General features: G+C 40.7%; 1 protein-coding gene across 7 annotated transcripts in view; it reads right to left on the bottom strand.

Annotated features, from left to right (window-relative positions):
* Positions 1-16,625, bottom strand: part of fam184ab (family with sequence similarity 184 member Ab) — a 99,477-nt gene that overhangs the window by 17,878 nt on the left and 64,974 nt on the right. For 5 of the 7 annotated variants that reach the window (XM_078399599.1, XM_078399601.1, XM_078399600.1 and 2 more), the window contains 5 exons: positions 12,449-12,661; positions 10,316-10,469; positions 8,712-8,839; positions 6,569-6,753; positions 3,843-3,989 (listed from right to left, as the gene is read on the bottom strand). In XM_078399599.1, the coding sequence (XP_078255725.1) occupies positions 3,843-3,989; positions 6,569-6,753; positions 8,712-8,839; positions 10,316-10,469; positions 12,449-12,661 (827 nt within the window). The remainder of the gene's footprint in view (positions 1-3,842; positions 3,990-6,568; positions 6,754-8,711; positions 8,840-10,315; positions 10,470-12,448; positions 12,662-16,625) is intronic. The other 2 variants (XM_078399602.1, XM_078399605.1) reach the window with 1 other exon arrangement.

Below are 16,625 nucleotides of genomic sequence, written 5' to 3'. Positions count from 1 at the left end.
CCTGTTGTACCTGCTTGCTTACTTTCAGTGACTGATAATCTAGGACACCCAGATATCGTTGTACTTCCCCTTTTCCTAACTTGACACCATTCAGATAATAATCTGCCTTCCTGTTCTTACCACCAAACTGGATAACCTCAATTTCTTCTTTTAGAATTGACTCCAGCATCTTCCCCACCACTGATGTCAGGCTAACTGGTCTATAATTTCCTGTTTTCTCTCCCTCCTTTCTTAAAAAGTGGGATAACATTAGCTACCCTCCAATCCACAGGAACTGATCCTGAATCTATAGAACATTGGAAAATGATCACCAATGCTTCCACGATTTCTAGAGCCACTTCCTTAAGTACCCTGGGATGCAGACCAATGGAGGGATATGGCTCACGTGCGGGCAGGTGAGATCAGTTTAACTTGGGATCAAGTTTGGCACAGATATTCTGGGGTGAAGAGCCTGTTCCTATGCTGTACTGTTCTATAAAACGTGAAGTATTTTCTAATCTTATGGAAGTTACCAAATCTAATAAACTGACATTTTGTGACAGATTACAAATAATTTCAGTCGAGGACTTCAATTAAGATAGTCCATTCCAGTGTTTAAACAAGCTTCATTCAATACTCTGAGGATCTAACTCTAACCTCATCTGATGCATTAAGCTCTCAATGTGGCCTCCTTTACGCCTGCGAGACCAAGTGTCATCTGGGCGACCGTCTGGCCGAACACTTCTGCTCAGTCTGCCAAAGCCTGCCTATCCCAGTTGATAAACATTAACTGCCCTTCCCATTCCGACTTTTCTGTCCTGGGGCTCTTGCACTCCCTGAGTGAGACCACTTGGGAACTGGAGGAACAGCATCTCATATTCTGCTTGGGTAACTTACAATCCATTGAATTTGCCAATTTTAGGTAACTAACCCTTTCTCCTTCCTCCGTCCCCTTCGGCCTATATCACTTTTGCGGCTTCTCATTTCGCATTTCTTCTTTTTATATTACACAGCCTTTCCCATCTGCCAATCAAACCCCCACCCCCACTTGTATCACTTGCCAGGCTTTGTCCTGCCCCATTTCTCTTCTCGCTTTCTGCCCCCTGCTACCATCAGTCCTAAGAGGGGTCTCGGTCCAAAATGTCACCTATCCATGTTTTCCACCGATGCTGCCTGACCAGCTGAGTCACTTGAGCATTTTGTGTCTTTTTCTGAGGTAAAGATTTTCCCTTGTTCACCCATTTAATAAGACAACAAATTAAATTGTTAATTTACATGGAGAGGCAGCAGGAAACCAAATTCAAATCTAATGCCACTATGGCACTATGCTGCTGAATAAAACCAGAATTAGAATAATTCTCTGCAAACTAGGTCTTTCCAGATGTTAGTCATGCCTGGGCATGATTCCAGTTTGTCCAGAAAATCTTGAACCAATGTCAAGTGGTCACATCTCAAAATATGATAGCCTTTTTGAATATGTGCGAGGTGCAGCTGGGAGGAAAAGAAAAAGAAAAAGGAGACAAGAAAGCTCGCAGCCAAACCAAATGTTCTCCTAACAGCAATTTTTTTGTTTCAGTTGGGATCACAATTTAGCAATTGGTGCCAGACTGATTCCTTTGCTGCTGACTATTTCTATTTCTTTTATGCTTACTATTTGGAACAGAAAGCTTGGTGCAGATGCAAATACTAAACATGGAATGATTCTGGTCATAATGAGTCAGTATCACATAATAGGTAATTAAATAAATAGTATAATGCCATTTGTGAGGAAGGAATGATTGAGCACATAAGTAAATATGAATAAGACAAAGAAGAATCTAGTAAGATCAATGAATGGTACTGAATGGGGTAAATATTATATTAGCTTTGATTTTATCTGCAGAAACACCAGGAAGTCCAGGACTCAAGCAAAGGAAGTCCAGGACTCAAGTATAAAGGACCCCGTGGTTGCCGTAGCAACCCCTCCCCCCCCCCCGGCCCAGGTGGCCGCCATTGGCGAAACGGGGGTGGGGGGAGTCCTGTCCCGTCCCAGTGCGGGGATGTTCAGTGGTAGACGGTGATGGCTCTCCCACTGTTGCTGAGCGCTCTGGGCAGCGTGGGGAAGACGCTGAGCCGGCCGGGGAGAGGAGGAGGGACTGGGGAGCCGAGGGCAGGCCCAGCGTCAGGCCCAGGCCTCGGCCTAAACCAACATTCGGCCTCACCGCCGCTGCTGCTGTTGCCGTCTTTCTCCTTGGCCCACTTCAGGCTCGCGGTTACCCGGTAACGTCCAGGCCCAGGCCCAGGCTTCGGCTGCTTCCCCTGGCACCAGATCTGGCTCTCCTGCCCCCAAGAGACAGGCGGCTGAGCCCTGCTCAACGGGTCCCAACTGCGCAGGCGTGGACGTGTTTGTTCTGTGCATGTGCGGTTGTGGCGGCCATCTTACGTAAGTACCAGATCAATGGAACCCCAACTGCGCATGCGCGGTTTTTTAAACTTTAAAATGGGAATAAAAATATAACACCAATTTCAATGAAACCTCTTCCATAGGACTATGGGATGACGGTGAGTAAGGTGACCCTAGAATTGTTGCGCTATCGTGTACCGCTTTGACTGTGGTTCAGGAACAAGCGAACAAATTAGTTTTAGTATATAGATGGAGATAGCAGGATAATGGGGTTGGGATGGAAAATCTGATCAGCCATGATTGAATGGCGGGCAGTCTTGATGGACTGAACGATTTAATTCTGTTCTTATGTCTTAGGGAGGGGAAAGATTTAATAGAAACCCGAGAGGCAATATACACCGAACGAGCCAAAACATTATGACCACTGACAGGTGAAGTGAATAACATTGATTATCTTGTTAAAATGGCACCTGTCAAGGGGTGGGATATATAAGGCAGCAAGTGAACAGTCAGTTCTTGAAGTTGATGGCAATATTGGGGCAAGTAGATGCATTAAGATAAGATTCGTGTAAAAATGGATAGTTAAAGGTTGGCACAGACTCAATGAGCTGAAGAGGCAGTTTCATTTCTATATCTCTCCATGACTCTAACGAGGAAGCACAAGGGCCACAAATACATCAGAATCATGCAGAATCTATACTGTAGCCACAACATTTCAATCTAAACCGATACCTTGATTAGCGCTCAATACGTGTTCCCAGAAATAAAAACACATGGAATCAGTATAAAAACAGGTCAGTGTAGCATTATATTGAGAGAGATGTGTATTTCTGATAAAGTGTTCATTATATTTGGAGAAATATATTACTGACAATGTCATTCACTTCTGGTACTGTTCTTCAGAGAGGATATGCTGATCTTGAATAGGATGCCATTCTAGTTCTTGGGCTGGAAGAGTTAAACTGACAGATTAGACGCTAATTCCTTTGAAGAAAGGGGTAAAGAGGGTGATATTATTTGGATGTTTAAGATAATTTAAGAAGATTTTATAGTGTAGATAGAAAGAAATTATTTCTTCGGGAAAGTGATCAGAATTCGAAATAAAGTGGTATACTCTAAGAATTATAACACTTTGTTCAAGAATGATGTCAGAAAACTTAATCACACAGGAGGTGATGTTAATCTGACTTTCAGAAACCCGCTAAGAATGAGCCAATTGATAATTTCAAAAACATGTCGCAAAGGCGTGACATCGATTTGAAAGTTACAGAACTACATTACAGTACATAAAATTACAGTAGCAGTGTTAAGATGCAGATCAAACATGCTCTAGGTTTGAGGGTTTAAAGATCTACCTCTGTTCCTATCTTCAAATTAAGTTTCAAAGGAGTGAATTACAAATTAATCACCATTTTATCCTGCTACTGATATTACAGCTTCAGTTCGCAGAGTCATTATTTTAAAGTGTTAAACAACGTACATGATTTCCAGAGAAGAAATTTTATCTTTCAGGAATTCCTGAGCCTTGTTGAAGTCTGATAGCATGCACTGTGTTTCTCGGATATGGACTGCAGTCATTTCATTTATCTTCTTCTCCTGTTTCTTTATCATCTCCTGTTCATAAACCCTGTTTTAAAAAAGACAAAGCAAAGCTATCCCAGTTTAACAGCTACTAATTTACACAGCAAAATCCATTTATTTAGATTTAGTTTAGTTTAGTTTAGTTTAGAGATACAGTGCAGGAACAGGCCCTACGGCCCACCAAGCACTGTCATACACACTAAAGATAATTTGACAATTTTACCAAAGCCAATTAACCTACAAACCGTATGTCTATGGAATGTAGGAGGAAACCAGAGTAGCCGGAGAACACCCTTGCAGTCACAGGAAGAACGTACAAACTCTGTACAGACAGCACCTGTAGTCAAGATTGAACCCAAGTCTCTGACACTGTAAGGCAGCAACTCTTCCCCTGTGCACTGTGCCGCCCTCAGTTGTCACTCTTTCCCCAAATCATAAGATATTAAATCTATTTGCCTTAACCCATCTCAAGCTGAGAAAATGTATGTTTAGAAAGAAAACATTCAGCCCCCTTTGGTCATAAGAGAGCTCTCCAGCCTAAACCTAACTTCAAACATTCGGTTTGTGGTCCTGCATGCAATCTACATGCACAAGAAATAGAAGCAGGAGTTGACCATCCAACACCTGGGATCCAGCTCAGCCTAGACTACACCCAGTGATTGAGCCGACAGCCCTTGCAGGTAGCAAATTCAAACAGATCAACAGCACAGTCCTGAAAATGTAACCCCTTATTTTTTGAGCACTGGTTCCAGTCACTCCAGGGGTAACACATCCCATCATTTATCCCACAAGCTCCATACAAAATCTGTACTTTTGAATGAGATCATTTTCCCTTCTAAATTCAAGGGAGTACAAGTGCAATCTGCTTAACCAACCTTCATATGACTACCACATCCATCATCCACTTCCCATCTCAGGAAACAGGCAAAAGTAACAAGAAATAATGAACAATAACAAGTGACCATTGATACCTATCCGGGGTGTAAAGGTGCCCAAACTCTGCTCATTTTAGGATTGTTTTTGCAATTCTCCCATGCTTCACTGGATGCCTTCAGCGCCCAATGCATTTTTAATTTGCCATGTGTTCATTTAATTTTTGGTTCCATTTTTTTTGCTTTCTCTGTCGATTACCAATTATTTTAATCAGGCAAATACAGCATATTTTTAATGCTCCATTTGTCTTCACTTAATTCATCTCAGCTAGAGCATTAATACTGTGATAGAATTATTCTCAGAAATATAAGGTGAAGAAGGGAAAAAAGAGTTTTTGAGGAATGCCTGCTCACAGTGTGTCTGTCTTCAAGATACCATTTGCTGGAAGTGGTTGCCTTTGAAAGCAGTTGGGGAAATACATTTTCTCTACTAAAATATACCATTTCACTCTACTCTTCATTAACATTCATCTATCTATCTGTCCATTTCATTACTGTGCTTATGTTCTCTTTATAACTGTTTTCATTGTCACTCCAAACTGCATTCCAGTGGTTTGTAGCTTCTGGTATAATTTCAAAGTTGCACATCACTTTATCAAACAATTTTTGCACCAACTGCACTTCTTTCATCAAAGCTTTCTATTATGTCATGGGATGTGATTGTATTTGCTGTGATGTCTCTTGCCAATATTTATCAAGGCTCACACCTCACACATAAACAATCTATTGGTAGAAATGCATTGAAGACTGCATCATGTATGGAAATTTATCTAGTAAGTTAGTTTCAAACCTTTGAGTGAAAATAATTCAGACATACACAATTATAAGTCCTATTTTCTTTCTGCTAGTTTGCCATGATAAATATACTTTTTTTTAAATGCACTACTTATCTATTTTTAAAATTTTGATTAATAAATGGGTAATACTGCGTAAAATCAACAAGGAACAATCTTTAAATTGTCTGAAGAAGGGTTTCGGCCCGAAACGTCACCCATTCCTTCTCTCCGAGAGATGTTGCCCACCCGCTGTTACTCCAGCATTTTGTGTCTACCTAAACTTTAAATTGTCACTGTTCTGAGATACGTGTCCTCACGTGTTTCCTTTTGACATATAAGGAGACCATTACAGTCCCTTGACTGAATGTCGGCTCATGGAGCAATTCCATTCCTCCACTAATTTTCCCTTTAACCTATTCTCCACATTTTCATCAATTCTCAGCAGATTCTGCTGCAGACTAGAAGCAATTTACAGTGGCCAGTTAACCTACCATTTCTCGCCTTTGTGAGTTGGGGGAGGAAATCAGAGCACTTCAGGGAAAACTACATGGTTGCACGGAGAACTGGTACACTCCACATAGACAGCAACACAAAACATGCATAAATATTGGTTGCTGGCCCTATTAGGCAGCAAATAAACTAGGCACACAGAATAGGAAGGAACCAAGAACTGAACAGCCCACAATGATCAATAGTTTTTCCAAATGCAACTCCAATATACTTCTTCAGCAAGTATAGATCAAATTTAATTCATTTTGTCAAATTGATATATCCTTCATGAGTTCAACATTGTCAAATTCTGAAGAACATGCAAAAGCAAAATTTGCACATTCCAATGTGAACTGATATTGAGCTGATCTGTAAACAAAGGGTTAAAATATGCATCCTATTTTCTTTAAGGAAATTATTCAATTTACCTAATTTTCTGGTTGACATCACTTCGTACTTTTAAAACTTCATTCCCTTTATACTCAAGCTCTTTGGTCAAGGTACTTAGGTTTTCATGCATAGATCGGTTCTCCTCGTCCATTTCCTTTATATGATGCTCACGATGTCGTACTTCTTCTTGCAAGTCAGATATTCTGCTCAGTAGCTCCTTCTTCTAGATTATTACAAAAATACCATAAATTGGTAAACAAGTATCAGTAAAAGATGCTCTTAAATGAAATGTACTCCCACTTTAGGCCTCATCCATAGAAACCATACAGCTTGCCTTGTACATTAATTTGAGAGATCCTAATAATGCAAAGTCACCATTAGTCTACGTTTGAATGGAAACACAAGTCATTTACTTTTATGTCTAAGAATTGCGACCATTGACAATTTAAATTTGTAAGCTTGTATCATTGGAAGAAGGACGAGTTTATGACAGATTAACCTGTGATGGGGTGCAGCAAAAGCAGCTTACAAGGTGACAAATATTTCATTAAAATGTATTTCTCATGCAATAATTATATAATTGTTTAAAGGTTAATAAATCCCCAATATATAATATGAAATTATTCATGATCTCAAAATATTTAATTAAAATTGTCCTAAGTATCAGATATTTTAACAGGGTCATAAATCACACAGGTACATTTATTATGCAATTTAAATAATTCATTTGCACAATGGTTAATCATATTTATTTAAAACATTCAGATGTTTTTGAACATACTAATGAGTGTTCAATATCTTTAATTCTGAAGGAATCAAAAGCTTAATAAGACAAAGTCGCTTAAGAAGAGGGTTCAAATCATATCATATCATATCATATATATACAGCCGGAAACAGGCCTTTTCGGCCCTCCAAGTCCGTGCCGCCCAGTGATCTCCGTACATTAACACTATCCTACACCCACTAGGGACAATTTTTACATTTACCCAGCCAATTAACCTACATACCTGTACGTCTTTGGAGTGTGGGAGGAAACCGAAGATCTCGGAGTAAACCCACGCAGGTCACGGGGAGAACGTACAAACTCCTTACAGTGCAGCACCCGTAGTCAGGATCGAACCTGAGTCTCCGGCGCTGCATTCGCTGTAAAGCAGCAACTCTACCGCTGCGCTACCGTGCCGCCAGAGCTCATTAATTATAGGCTAACTGCAAGGTGGGGAGTTTCCAATTAGCCTGCAACAGTTGTAAAAAATTGTAATGTTGTGCAACTCATATTATAACAAGGATACAAATACAGCAAGATGTGAACAGCAGACACTTTTCATTCGTCAAATGAAGCAGAGACTAGATCAGCAGAAAAGAGCTATTGAACATAAATTCAACAATAATTTTTAATCTTAACTTTATCAGCAGGGAAGACCCTAGATGATGTGTAATCGTATTAAACCGGGAATGATGTTTAACCAACAAATTTTGCTGAATTATTTTGGTACCTTTTGCTGAATAGCAACAGATATGGTGCGTGCCCAAAATAAATGTAAGCTAATTTGAATGTTATTAAAATCTTAAACTTGGAATTGATAGGGTGAATGTACTTTTACCTAGGGTGGAGGAATTAACAACCAAAGGATATAGGAATAAGCTGAGATGGGAAAGATTTAATAGGAACCTGAGGGGAAACTTTTTTCACCCAGGTTATATGGAATGAACTGCCAGAGGAGGTATTCACAAAATGCTGGAGTAACTCAGCAGGTCAGGCAGCATCTCGGGAGAAACGTCTTTGTCCCACCCCCGACATCAGTCGTTGAGGTAGGTACTATCACAACATTTAAAAGGCACTTGTATAGATACATGGATTGGAAATACAGGATATGTGGAAAATGGGACTACCTTAAATGGGGCATATTGGTCAGTATGTACGAGTTGGGCTAAAGAGCCTGTTTCTGTGCTGTTTGACCCTATATAATTGATCACTTCGGCACTGCTGATAAAACTATGGTCACAGAAAATTATGTCTCATTCCATATTAAGGGAATGTTAGGGAATGTTACTTAAATAAATTCATTTGAGAAATGCATTGCTGAGCACCTGGAACAACTAGATGAGTTGCTGAGTAAAGGTATACAATATGTATTCTCATTTTTTTGTACAACAGGGAATAGAACATTAAACTAACTGACCTCTTGTCTACGCAGGTCGATAGCCCGATCTAATTCCATTCTTGCAGCCTCTATTTCTAGTTGGTGATTTTGATTCAGCTGGTCCATAGCTACAGAATGTTTATAGTTGAGATCTGAACAAGACGCCGCTAGTAAGACAATACAACATGGCTTTAATAAATGCAAACAGTCCTTGACATATTATTTGCTTGTTAATCAAAAATAATAACTGTAGAGATAATAGATATTCCAGAAAGTAAACAGTAAACAAGACCGAATGTATTGTTGGTATCTTAGATGTTTTAAAAATTGCTAGTAACAATTGATCTTGTTTAAAAATAGTACAAATATTTAGTTATTAGTTATAATGATATGGTTAATATTTTATTTTTATGTAATGAGCCCCTGACATTTATTTCTCCCAAAAAACAAATTTAAAGACCCCTGGTGGATTCAACAATTTTATGGAAATAAATGCTTTCAATGTTGACTTTTCATAGAACGTTTTTAGATATGGAATTTTTTTGGTATATCAGAATTATAGAGGATAAATCATGGCAACCTTAAATTCCACTCTCTTATTTGCTTTTTGAGGGAATTGTGTAGAGTACCTTTGCTGTTGTCCTAATCGAGAAAATGCTACCACCCAAGGAATTATTGAGACTGCTTACAGGAACCGACAAAGACATATGACTCCTCATAGCGAAAGTGGTTACAGTATTTGGGCTAACTTTTCCAACACAATGAATTTCTGTATACTAATTTAGTTTTGCTTATTAATGACACGTATTCCGAGGTAAAGTGAAAAGCTTTTTGTTGCATACTATCCAGTCAGCAAAACGACTAAACATGATTACAATCAAGTTGTCCAGTGTACAGATACAGGATAAAGAGCAGAACATTGAATGATTGAAGAACGGTTGACAGACTTAATGCATCAAGGATGTTCCTGTTGGTTTTGGAATCCAGAATTAGGGGTCACAGCCTCCGTGTTCAGATATGTTATTTCCGCCAAGACCTCCCACTAACGAACCCGTGATGACTATCACTGATCAATCTCCGCCTTTCCAAGTGCAGATTTATCTTGTCCCTCAGCTTCTTTCCCATTAGACCAAATGGCCTGTAATTACCAGGCTTATGCCTGCTATTTTCTTGAACAATGTTGGATTACTTTGCTGTGGGACACAATACAGCTGGCATTCTTTTAACAAGAAGCACATTGATAGTCACCTGACAAACTAGCACTGCAAGATTTGTCCTATGCTTTTATTTACAACAATATCTGTGGCATTATAACTTTAATTAAAAAATGTACTGTGTGCTAACAAACTACTTCTTTATCAGTACATGAAAACAGTATTAAGAAATAAAATACATATTCAAATATACTGACTTTGGTAAGTTTAGGGAAATATAATAGGTGGGTAGATAACAAGATTAATAAATTTTAGATAATGACTGAAGACATTGGTACATGAGTTAAGTGGGAGTAGGTGAAAGATAAACATGAGAGTGAGACTGAGAACAAGACTAAAATTCAAGTGATGTAAAATCAGAGAAATTATGACTTGTTTTTAAGTGAGCAATGCAGCAGTGAATCCGTAGAACTATATAAGAATGTATACCAAGTAGTACTTTTCTTTCATCCTCTAACTCTGTCCTCAAATCTTGCATCTGTTCTTCTGCTTCCTTTTGCAAAGCCTCCAAATGTATTCTCTGACCATCCTTCTGAGCCTCCAATTTTTCCTTGTGCTGTCTGATTAAAGAGTCTTCCAATTTCTGCAAAACATATACAACAGAATTACAGTAAAATAACTACATGGGATGTAATGCTGAGGCTCCATAAGGCACTGGTCAGACCGCATTTGGAGTACTGTGAGCAATTTTGGGCATATCAGAGCAAGGCTGCGCTGGCCCTGGAGAAGGTCCAGAAGAGGTTTACAAGAAGTATCCCAGGAAGAATGGGTTAACTTATAATGAGCGTTTGACAGCACTGGGCCTGTACTCGCTGGAGTTTAGAAGAATGAAGGAGGATCTCATTGAAACATACCAAATAGTGAAAGGTTTGGATAGAGTGGATGTGGAGAGGATGTTTCCACTGTTGGGAGAGTCTAGGACTAGAGGTCATAGCCTCAGATTTAAAGGACATTCCTTTAGGAAGGAGATAAGAAGGAATTTCTTTAGTCAGAGGGAGGTGAATCTGTGGAATTCTTTGCCACAGAAGGCTGTGGAGGCCGTCAATGGATATTTTTAAGGCAGATATTTATAGATTCTTGATTAGTACGGGTGTCAGGGGTTATGGGGAGAAAGCAGGAGAATGGGGTTAGGAGGGATGGATCAGCCATGATTGAATGACGGAGAAGGCTTGATGGGCCGAATGACCTAATTCTGCTCCTATTACTTTGACTTTATGACCTAACATAAGTTATAGAAGCAGGAGTTGGCCACTTGCCTGCTCCATAATTCATGTCTGCTCCATAATTCAATAAGCTCACAAAGAATGTTGAGCTCAGTGCCACTTTCCTGCACCATAGCCCCACAAGTGTTTAAAAAAACGACGGTGGAAAGTAACACCCTGTAATGTATGCCACTATTTAACAAAGCTCAGGAACTCATATTCTTTACCAACTGTTCTCTCAAAATTTGGTGCTGCCTGCAAATTTAAAAAAAAATCACTGCAAACAAAATCCATATATCCACAGTTATACATAAAGAAAAGCTGTGGTTGTGGGATTCTTCTCATGGGAGCATTATTATCTATCATTTTTCAGTATGAAAAGCAACTGGTTCCCATAACTCTCTGCTTTCCATACTTGAATAGTTTTTAAAAAAAATCCATGATCAGTATCATTCCATCTGTTTTTAGTTTTGCTAGCCAGCCTTTTATGTGGGAGGGGGGAAAGGGAGGGAGCAGGGGAGGGGGGAGGGGAAGAGGGTGCTGCACCATTGCAGGAGAGATTTGGCCCCAACGGGTCCACTTGGTCCAGTATATTACTAAAACTCTCATCTTGTTTGTCCCGTTGTGTTTGTTTGTCCCGTTGTGCGGGCGTTTCTTGTGCGTTTTTCTTCCGTTTGTGTGTGTGGCTTTCACCCACACACAATAGTGCACCTTACTCACCATTGTCCAGAGGACACTTAGTATCCATCAAATTGGTCTTATATTTTTAAAGTTAGAGAGATTTTAAAGTTTAAAAATTACCTTATTAAACCGATTATTTGCATGTTCAGCGTATGATGTCACTATGGGACCCGCCCGAGTGACGGCCAATGAGAGATGCGCAGTTGGGTCCTGTTCATCTAATACTTACGTGTCACCAACGGCTACGCGCATGCGCAATTGGGTCCCATTCATCTAATACTTACGTGTCACCCGAGTGGGGAGAGCTCAATTTAAAGTAATTACTTGCGCAGAACAAACGGGTCCGCGCCTGCGTAGTTGGGGCCCGTTGTGCTAATAACGTAAGATGGCCGCCGGATCTGTGCATGCACAGAACGGGTACGCACCTGCTTGGTTGTGACCCTTGATCTGAAACCTATGTAAGATGGCCGCCGGATCTGCGCGTGCGCAGAACCCAACGGGTCTGAACGGGATGGGGTGGGTGAGTGGGGTGGGGGTGGGCCTTAGTTGCCCTTTTTGAAATATGTCACATTTGCTACTCTGCAGTTTGCTGACATCTTTGAAATCTCTTCCCATTGTTCTGAGACCAAGTGGATAATTTAGTTTAAGAGCCATCAGGTCGAACTGTACTATAACGTGCCTTGTACTCTTGGTTTTTAGACTCCATCATATTTCTCAAAGCATTCTGGTGAGCATTCTCCAAAGATGCCTGTTGACGTTTGTGTTCTTCTTCCATTTCTTGCATTTGTTTCATGAGCCGTTGTCTCTCATGGTTGCATTGGCACTGAAGTTTCTGCAAGGAATCCTGTGACTGGGATAGCTGCATTTCCAGACTTTGCTTCAGTAAGGAGATCTATAGCAGAAAGGATTTAATAGTCAAATAGAAATTAAAGACAGCAATGTACATTACAAAAAAACGAACCAAATTATGAAGTTTCATGTGTTAACGTAAAAATTTCACTATATAATTTCATATAATCTCATGCAACAGTATTACCTGTATATTGTAGATTTCTTTTCGTTGATTAAAAACAATGAAAGATAATTTATAGGTGTGAGAACAATGGACTTAATTATTTTACACAGGTGATCATATATACAACCATGGGAACACAAGAAAATAGAATCAGAAGTCGGCAACCCCCCCAAACCAGTCCTGGTCACAAGTACCCCACCATGCTCAAATCTCAATCTTTCAAATATTTATCAATCTCCACCTTAAATACATATAATGATCTGGTCTCCACCAACCTTGGGTGTAAAGAATTCACTACTATGAGAGAGAAATTATCAGTCCCTTGTTTTGTAATTATATCTCCTGGTTTGTGACTCTCCTACGAGGGAAAACGTTTCAAAATCTGCCCAGTCAAGCCCTCTTAGGATCCTATATGTTTGAATAAGGCTCACCTCTCATTCTTCTCAGCACCAAGGAATATAGACTCAAACTGTCCATTCTTTCTTGATTGGACAACCTTCTCATTCCAGAATTATCCTGGTAAATCAACTTCCACTGCTGCGATATTTTTTTAGGTAAGGGGATCAAACTATGTATAGTGTTCCAGGTGTGGCCTCACCAACATCCTACACAACTGTAACTAAACATTTTGATTCTTCGGGCCTCTACCGACGCGCCACACATTGCAATAAAGGCCAACATGCCATTTGTTTTCTTAACATCTTGTTGGACCTGCTTGCCAACTGATTTACGATTCATACTCAAGAACATCTCGGTCTCTCTAAACTTCTCTCATTAGCAGTTTCTCTCCATTTCATTAATAATCTTCTTTTGATTCCTCTTACCGAAGTGCACAACCGCAAACCTCCCCATATTGAACTCTATTTGCCTCAAATAGAAGGCCAAGTGTTTCCTGGACATACTCAAAAGCTCTCTCTCTCTCTCCCCCCCCCCCCCCCCCCCCCCCCATACATGCCTTAGCACTATGACAGTCCTAGTCAATTTTAGGGAAGTTAAAATCACCTATTGTTACAACCCTATAATTCTATTTGTGATTGCCCTACATATTTGCTCCTTTATTCCAACTGACTATTTGGGCAGTGGGAGATGGGAGGAGGAACTATTGTATAATCCCTTCAAAGTAATGACTTTATTTACGAATTTCACCCATGCAGCCTCACTGGACATTCTAATTATTGCCCCGATGTTCTCTCTAGTCAAAAAGGCAAACTACCCATCCTCTCTCACCTCCACCTCTATCATGTCAATCACCTCTAGAACATTGAGACATCACCAGTCCTACTCCTCCCTCAACCATGTTTCTATTATGGCTTTGATATCCCAATCCCATGTACTTGTGCATGCTCTGAGTCATCAGCCTCATCGGCTAAGCTTCTTGTATTAAAACAGTGTAGCTTAGCATATCAGACCAACCTGGCTCCCTGTCCTGCCCCTGCCCACTGAACTTCTATATCAACCTTTGTATCACCGACACTAGGCTTTGGGTTCCATCCCTCTGCCAGACTAATTTAAGTCTTGCTGAATAACACCAGAAAATCACCCCACCAGGATTTTGGGTTCCCTCCCAATACAATACAAGCTGTCCTTCTTGTATAGGTCATCTTTGCCTCAGAAGAGATTCCAGTGGTCCAAGAACCCAAATCTCCTCCTCCTGAACTAGTCACACAGTCATACATTCATCCACCTTATCCTCCTATTCCAACCTTCACTAGTATCTGGCATTGAGTAATCCAAAGATTGCAACCCTTGAGGTCCTGCATTTTAAACTTCTACTTTATTCTCTATATTCACTCCGGATGGAGTGACGGGAAGGGTGTTGAAAGAATGTGCAGACCAGCTCTCAGTGGTCTTCACGAAGATCTTCAACCTGTCCCTGTCCAAAGCCATCATCCCATCCTGCCTGAAATCCGCAACAATAATCCCACTGCCAAAGAAACCAGTCATCCGTGATCTCAACGACTACCGTCCTGTTGCACTAACCCCAGTCATTATGAAGTGCTTTGAGAAGCTGGTCCAGCAGCACATCAAAGCCAGCCTCTCAGCCACTATCGACCCACACCAATTCGCTTACAGATCAAACAGGTCTACAGAGGACGCCATTACTACTGCCCTACGCACCGCACTGACCCATCTTGAGCGGCAGGGCAGTTACGTGAGGATGCTCTTCATAGATTATAGTTCAGCATTTAACACGGTCATCACGGACAGACTGGTTTCTAAACTAACTGATTTAGGACTCTCCCAATCTATCTGTAACTGGATTAAGGACTTCCTGACCAATCGGCCCCAGATGGTCAGATTAGGCCCTCACACATCCTCCACTCTCACAATCAGCACCGGCTGCCCACAAGGATGTGTGTTGAGCCCTCTTCTCTACGCCCTTTACACCCATGACTGCACCCCCACTCATCCTACCAACGCCATCATCAAGTTTGCGGATGACACGTCTGTGGTTGGACTCGTCTCAGGAGATGACGAGACAGCCTACAGAGATGAAGTCCAAAAACTGATAGGATGGTGTGCGGAAAACAATCTGGCTCTGAATCCTTCCAAGACAAAAGAACTCATAATAGACTTCCGAAGACACAATATGGGCTACACACCACTGCATATCAGCGGGGTTTGTGTGGAAAGGGTCTCTGCCTTCAAGTTCCTGGGCACGCATATTGCTGAGGATCTCTCCTGGACCACAATCACCATAGCGGCAGTCAAAAAGGCACAGCAGCGGCTCTACTTTCTGAGGATCCTCAGGAAGAACAACCTGCAAGAGCAGCTGCTAGTGACTTTCTACCGTTGCACCATCGAGAGTGTGCTGACGTACTGTATTTCTATGTGGTACACCAGCAGCTCAGAGGCAAACAAGAAAGCCCTTCAGAGGGTCATCAACTCTGCAAAGAAAATCATTGGTTGCCCACTGCCCTCTCTAGAGGAACTTTACTCCCTCCGCTGCCTCAGCAGAGCAGCCAACATCCTGAGGGATCCTTCCCACCCTGGTCATCAGCTGCTCCAACTGCTGCCCTCTGGTAGACGGTTCAGGTCCATTACATCACGGACTAATAGACTCAAGAACAGTTTCTACCCCAGTGTCATACGTGAGCTGAACACTGCCAGACACTCACATAAAACTGAAGGGAAGGAACGGAACTGATCGGAACACTGTCAGTTACTTGTCAGAAAACATAAGCCTCAATTTAATACAAGTTTACATTCTACTGCACTTATATTGTTAACATTTGCTAAACTTATTACATGTTACAACCTACCGCACCTTATATTTAATTACATTATTTCTTTTATTATTATTTTTTTTTAAACGGCACTTGCAATATGTTAGCTCTCATTGCTGTGCAATAACTTGCTGTCTTGATTGCACTGTACACTGCCTCGACCGTATTGTAATTGTTTTGTCTATATTGTATTAGAGGTCAGTTTGTTTAATTCAGTAGATTAGGTTTAGCTTGTTATGGATAAAGGTTTATCCTTTGTACTGTCTGCTGTGTGTGATTGCATCATCTGGACTGCTTTAATTTCGCTGTACTTTGTGTAGTGACAATAAAGGTTTTTTACAATTTTTACAATTTACATTCTACAGGTCCTCAACCCCTTTTCTATATAGTCATTGCTATTAACGTGTACAACAACATCTGGCTGCTCACCCTCCCTCTTGAGAACATTCTGAAACTGCTTGAGACATCCTTGATCCTGGCACAGAGGATCAAGGATGCCTCTGAGCAGTCAAAGCACATTCAAGCAAAGAAATTCTTGGCCAGATTGTTTACATATTTCAATTTCAGTTCATCAACTATATAATTGTATATCAACTACACGGTGCACACTTGAA

The sequence above is a fragment of the Rhinoraja longicauda genome, chromosome 5 (genome assembly GCF_053455715.1).
Source record: "Rhinoraja longicauda isolate Sanriku21f chromosome 5, sRhiLon1.1, whole genome shotgun sequence".
Taxonomy (NCBI): Eukaryota; Metazoa; Chordata; class Chondrichthyes; order Rajiformes; family Arhynchobatidae; genus Rhinoraja; species Rhinoraja longicauda.
This window is presented reverse-complemented; position numbering and strand designations above follow the sequence as displayed.